Here is a 6,517-nt window from a genome sequence, read left to right as displayed (position 1 = left end):
GGGAGCATCTAAAGGACAGGCCCCCCTTCACTCCCCCAGGTATCCATCACCCTGCTCGAGCGCGCCTTGGGAGACCGCACCGCAAGTCCAAGAGGAAGTTCAGAGCTGCGGCGGCAGCAGAGACAGCTCAGCGGTGACACAAGGTCCAGCCGGGATAGCCCGACCCAGCGCCAGAGTGAGGATCCTTGTACATTTCAGGGGAGGGGGGCTGCGCTCCATTGTTCACTCTGGGCCAATCAGGGTTAGCCCATTTCCTCCCAGCCAATCCTCCGTCACCCCCGCCTTCCACCCAATCTAACCCGCCCATCGGCCCCCAGGTCCCCAACACCTCCCCTGCATCCCCAGAGGTTCTGGGGAAGCTTCGTGACGCCACAGGTCCCGCCCCCAGCTCCGGCCACGGGCGAATGCGTGCTGACGTCATGCTGCGTGCGGGCCGGTGCGGAATCGCTCCTTCAACTCCGCGGGGCAGGAGGAGTTAGTTAGCAAAAGAGCCGAGGCTGGGCGCGCGACCTTCGTCCTTCTGCCCCTGGCCGCACGCTTTGCGCACATCTCTTTTCTGCATGGTGGATATTATTTTTCATTATCCTTTTCTGGGTACTATGGGGGATCATTCCAAGAGTAAGTCTTCCTGTGTGTGTGTGCGTTGTTATGTGTGTGTGCTTAATATGCAATATTTCTAACGCAGAAGAATGTTTAGTGGATTCTACAAGTGGCTTCTATTTGACAGGACACTGGGAGAGAAAAAAAAGAAAACGAATGCATTTTCCTGCAGGACCGCTTATCCGTTGGAATCCTGTTGTTTTAGTTTATAATTAAACACTCTTTCTCAAGCCTGCTAGGCTGACCTCAGGCTGTGAAATCTGCTTCTGTTTCGCGCTAAGGCAATAGGTTTGATTTAGGGATGTGGGCTTTTTTGTTTGCTTGCTTGCTTGCTTGTCTTTCGGCCTTTCCAATAAGGAAGATTTCTCTAGCTTGATGTGGGATATTTAAACTAAGAAATGTCAGAGGATGAGCGGAGACTCCGCCGAAAGCTGATGTGTCTGTATTGGGATAGGAGGGAGTCGCTGTGAGAGGGAGTGTGCGGACGGCAATGCCGGAACATCACCGTCCAGTATTGATAGTGTGGCGTCCGCAGGGTTTAAATGTCTATTTACTCTTTCTTCTCACTGACTTGTTATATTTTAGTTACAAGATATATCGATAAAACGCCTGTGTCCAAGTGAATGTAATAGCGAAAAAAATCGGGGAGGGGGATGGGGGAAGACAGAAAGCCTTCGCAAATTCAGAAGATTTTGTTTTTTCGTTTCCAATTGTCTGGACCTATGGAAAGCCCATTTCCTTTTTCTTGTGGTCGCAATTCTTGAAAGAGAGCGAGAGCGCCAGCGGGTTGGGTTGGGGCTGGAGCGGCCTCGGCCGGGGTCCGGGCAGCCAGGCCTGACACGGGCCCCGCGCCCTTCCCCGGCAGAGAAGCCCGGGACGGCCATGTGCGTGGGCTGCGGGAGTCAGATCCACGACCAGTTTATCCTGCGGGTGTCGCCCGACCTCGAGTGGCACGCCGCCTGCCTCAAGTGCGCCGAGTGCAGCCAGTACCTGGACGAGACGTGCACGTGCTTCGTGAGAGACGGGAAGACCTACTGCAAGCGGGACTACGTCAGGTGAGGCCCGCGAGAGCCCGGGCTGCGCCACCGCCCGCTGGGCCGGGGCTCGAGGATGGCGGGCCGCCGGGGCAGAACACGGCCCCCAACCCCGAACGCGTGCCGCCGCACACCTCCTGGCCTGGGAACCCCCCGAGGGCTGGTCCCCGCAGCCTCCCTCTGGGCCACAAAGCGTCCTGGGCGCGCGTGCCCGGGGTGGGTAGCAGCCCGGCAGGCGAGGCCGGCCGCAGGCCCCGTGCTGACACCACCGCCCGTGCCTTGGGCCCGCAGGCTCTTCGGCATCAAGTGCGCCAAGTGCCAGGTGGGCTTCAGCAGCAGCGATCTGGTGATGCGGGCGCGGGACAGCGTGTACCACATCGAGTGTTTCCGCTGTTCCGTGTGCAGCCGCCAGCTGCTGCCCGGCGACGAGTTCTCGCTGCGGGAGCACGAGCTGCTCTGCCGCGCCGACCACGGCCTCCTGCTCGAGCGCGCTGCGGCCGGCAGCCCGCGCAGCCCCGGCCCGCTCCCCGGCGCCCGCGGCCTGCATCTACCAGGTAAGCCGCTTGCGCCCGGTACTGCGCCGCCGGCTCGGGAGTGAGTGCATGGGTGTGTGTTCGTATGGGGGGTGGTTGTGATCGGACGAAAAGTTGTCACTTGGGTGTATTTCCGTTTGCCTGCAGTGTGGGGTTTTCTGGGTGAGTTCAGAACCCTGTGCTAGGAACGCGGCTGAGTGTGTGTTCGTGTGACGGGGAAAAATTGCATGTGGGTAAATGTGAGCCGGGATTGTGTGTATGAGTGTGCAGAATAGTGGGGAATTGTGTTGTCCGTGATCAGGAATATGTGGAACACAGTAGTAGGAGCAGGAAGGTGAATGATCACGGGGAATCTGAAGTGGTGACTTTGTCTGTGGAACTTGTACTCGGAATTTCAAGCAGTATGTGTGTCGTCAGAGAGAAAAGATAGGTTTGCCTGGTGGTATGTGTGTAAGGAATACAGTTCCCAGCCTAGAGGTGGGTTCAGCCAGCCAGAAGCCCACCCGTAAGGACAGCTCTGAAGGCTAACCACTCAACAAAGAGCTAGTGTCTGCATTTGTCTTTTGAGGCCCAGTTTGATGAACAACTTAGCCAAACGTTTCTCGGTGGGGAAGGAGTGGACGTACAGTGGACTCAGGGATCATACACCTCAGGGGATGCTCTGGGTCCTAATCAGGAGATGCCCAGAGGTGGGTTCTAAGTGTGTGGTTACCGGGTAGGAACAGTGACTCTGGCTGAGCAGTTACCAGCAAGTAGCCACAGACCTGAAGCACCAACCTCTAGACCAGGCTGAGCCTCAGGGTGCTGTGTGCTTGAAGTGCTCCCACTTCCTCTGGTCCTCCCTTTATTCCCGTATAGAATGAGAAAATTGGGCTAGATGGGCTGTTTGTAAATATTTATCCAGATCTAGATATGCCCAGAAGAGGATATAAATTGAAACAGTGAGACTTGTATCGAAACCTGGTTCAGATGGGAGTGCGGAAACAGGATGAAGCCAGTGTTGAGGGCACCCTGGGCTCGGGTGTCGGAGGGGCTCCCTTTTGTTTGCTGCGGGTTGCGGGTTGCGGGCCGCGGGAATCCGGCCCTAAATACCCGATTCTACTTAACCTGGGGTTGAGAGAACCCAAGGCCGAGTGAGGAAAGTGCCAGCGGCTGCGCGCGGGCCGGGAGGGCGGCCGCTGGGCCAGGGAACCTGGAGCCTTGAGGGAGGAGACCCGGCGGGCCGAGGCCCGAGGGTGGGCAGAAAGGAACCGTTCCAGGCCCTGGAGGCCCACTCGCGCCCCAGGGCAGGTCTTCGCGACACACGGCCTGGCCCTGTCCGAGAGGCCTCTGAATCAGGGAGAAGGGCTCTTGGGGGCCACCCGGGAGCGGGAGACAAGCCCCCCAATTCCGAGGCAGCGCGGCGCTTGGGGTCCGTGTGGGTCCCCTTCCCCTTTCCCCCTCCAGAGTCCCGGGCGCGCCTCCTTCCTCTTCCTCTGAAACTCCGACTTCTTCCGGAGAGCTTCCCTCGTCCCGCGGAACCCACGCGGGCATTCCTAGGGTCTGGTAAGTGGAGGAAGCACAGCGGGGGTCGGCCACTCCCGTCCCGCACAGGCCTAGCTCGGAACTCCCACGCCCCGCTTGCGCGCTGGCGAGATCGCTGCGGGGAGAGCCCTGTGGAGGAACTAGGGAAGGGACGAAAATGCACACCTTTTTCCGGGTAGGGCGAACAGACGGAAAGGGAGAGAAGACGAACAATAAAACGAAATAAACGGAATAAACGAGAAACGAAATCGGGCCTCGGAGGACTCGGCCGCCGCGGGGCCGGGCACAGGGAGAGTGAGTGGCGGTCACTCTCTCATCTCTCGCTCCCTTGCAGACCCGGGATCGGGCCGGCAGCCCTCGCTGCGTCCGCACGTGCACAAACAGACCGAGAAGACAACCCGCGTGCGGACCGTGCTCAACGAGAAGCAGCTGCACACTCTGCGGACGTGCTACGCCGCTAACCCGCGGCCCGACGCGCTCATGAAGGAGCAGCTGGTGGAGATGACCGGCCTGAGCCCGCGGGTCATACGCGTCTGGTTCCAGAACAAGCGGTGCAAGGACAAGAAGAAATCCATCCTCATGAAGCAGCTGCAGCAGCAGCAGCACAATGACAAGACGGTGAGAGACTGCGAGCTGGAGGATCGGATCGGGTGGAGCCTCGGGTTCGCCCTGCGGCATCTGCGTGCCCATTTCTGGGCCGGCTCTCGGGAGATCCAGGGGGAACTGGGCTCCCCAATAGCGTGTGTTGGTGCTTTCAGAGCAAGGCTTACCTTGAGGTTGAAGGCTTCTTAATTACTGTATCCGAGGTCAGGTCTTCCCCAGTTCCAGCGGCAGACCAGAGTTGGGGTCTGGGGCGTAGTTCGGAGTTCCAGGTGGCATGTTTGCCAGAGCCAGCAAGTCGGGGCGGGTTGTGTCCTTCTCTCAGCATGACTCGGTTTGAACACTTTTCCTCTGTAAACCTGGAGAGGGATGGGAACGCAGGCTTCACGTTCGTTCCCTTGCCATGTTGGCTTCCAGGACCGAGGCTGGCCTATGGTGGCTGTTTTTGGGCCCGAGGAATTTGCACTGGATAAGGCGGGCTCACTCGGCTGCGGACAAGTGTATGCCTCCCCTAAACCGTTTCAGGCTCCAAATCACGTGCCAGTGCCTGGGGCCCCAGTCTCAAAGATGTCGGGAAACGCAAGACCTAATTCGAGCATCTTCCACCCTCTCTCCTGCTTGTCCCGCAGAGCCTGCAGGGACTGACCGGGACGCCCCTGGTGGCGGGCAGCCCCATCCGTCACGAGAGCGCCGTGCAGGGCAGTGCAGTTGAGGTGCAGACGTACCAGCCGCCATGGAAAGCGCTCAGCGAGTTCGCCCTCCAGAGTGACCTGGACCAACCCGCCTTCCAGCAGCTGGTGAGGCCCTGCTCTACCCGCCCGGAACTCAGGACTCCGGGGGAGGTGGGGTGGATTTAGCCACTTAGCCAAGGTGGGAAGGGGTGGGGGTTTCTCAGGGGATGAGGGGCTTGGGGGGTTGGGGGGAGGTGGGTAGCTGCAACCGCACCCGGCTCATTAATTCGCTCTAAACCAGGTCTCCCTGGATTAAAGCGCTCGCAGGGGAGGTCGAGGGATTACCCAACCCGCAGCCCCGCCCTAATACCCCTGCGTGCGCTTGGGGACCTGGCCGACTTATCCAAGGGCCTGCTCCCAGCCGGTGGCTTGTCCCCAAGAGACACCTTTGGGAGTAGGTGGCCCGGGAAAACCAGCTCGGGCGCTTCTTCACCCGCTCCTTCCCGGTGTCTCCGCTGCCCCAGGTCTCCTTCTCTGAGTCTGGCTCCCTAGGCAACTCCTCCGGCAGCGACGTGACCTCCCTGTCCTCGCAGCTCCCGGACACCCCCAACAGCATGGTGCCAAGTCCCGTGGAAACGTGAGGGGGACCCTTCCCCGCCAGCCCGCGGACCTCGCATGCTCCCTGCATGAGACTTACCCATGCTCAGGCCATTCCAGCTCCGAAAACTCTCTCGCCTTTGTAATTATTATTATTGCTATTTAAAGAGAGAGGACTGAGAGAAGCGGTCGGGATAGCCAAAAGCGCCGGGACGCAACCTGCTTTCACCAGACTGGAAAGCCCTGCTCCGAGGACTTTTCTTTTTACAAAACCAGAATTTGGGTTTACTAACGTTAGCTCTGCCATCTCTTCTCCCTCGCTCGGCGTGGCCGCCGCCGCTCTATTACCGCGCCCCCCGGCCCACGCACCCACTTGTGCGTGGAGAACGCGCAGGTCAGGTCCCGCGCCGGCCCAGCCCCGAGCTCGCCCACGCGGATGCGGGCATCTGCCGCCGCCCGGCCCCGCGCTCCCAGGTGGCCTCGCCCCGGCTCTAGCGGGGAAGAGGACGGGGCAATCCAAAGGAACAGGCACTCAATCCCCCAAAGCGCATGATTGCCGGAAAAAAGTAGAAACGAGACTTTCCTTGAAAATGTTTTAAATTATCGGTCGACGGAGGACAGAGTGTGTGAGCCTTTGCCGAACAAAACGTAAGTTATTGTTATTTATTGTGAGGACAGCCAGTTCATAGTGGGACGAATATTTTGATCTTAATAAAAAAAGATAATAACCCGATCGATGCTGCTCCTGTGTGCTGTTGGTGCAGCGGGAGGGCTGGACGAAGGCAGGTTGGGGTTGGGGCTTGTTTCAACGAAGATGAGGCTCCGCGCAGGGCCCACCGCTGGTGCCCGCGCCTCGCGCGCCACTGCCCCGCGTGCTCCCGCGCAGACAGGGGCGGGCCCGGCGGGGATTGGGCGCCGCGCGGGGGGCGGGGCTGGGTCCCTGTGCTCCGTGCGCCCC

The 6,517-nt window shown here is 59.7% G+C and overlaps 1 protein-coding gene across 1 annotated transcript; it reads left to right on the top strand.

Moving 5' to 3' along the window:
* The first annotated feature begins 444 nt into the window (after positions 1-444).
* ISL2 (ISL LIM homeobox 2) lies at positions 445-6,242 on the top strand. Its single transcript, XM_067755821.1, has 6 exons — positions 445-618; positions 1,466-1,655; positions 1,926-2,188; positions 4,026-4,309; positions 4,921-5,088; positions 5,487-6,242. The coding sequence occupies exons 1-6, from the start codon at positions 561-563 to the stop codon at positions 5,601-5,603; spliced, it is 1,080 nt and encodes a 359-aa protein (XP_067611922.1). The 5' UTR covers positions 445-560; the 3' UTR covers positions 5,604-6,242.
* Positions 6,243-6,517: the final 275 nt, after the last annotated feature.

The sequence above is a fragment of the Pseudorca crassidens genome, chromosome 1, assembly GCF_039906515.1.
Source record: "Pseudorca crassidens isolate mPseCra1 chromosome 1, mPseCra1.hap1, whole genome shotgun sequence".
In the NCBI taxonomy this organism is placed as follows: Eukaryota; Metazoa; Chordata; class Mammalia; order Artiodactyla; family Delphinidae; genus Pseudorca; species Pseudorca crassidens.
Note: the sequence above shows the minus strand (reverse complement) of the source record. Positions and strands in the feature narration are given on the sequence as shown.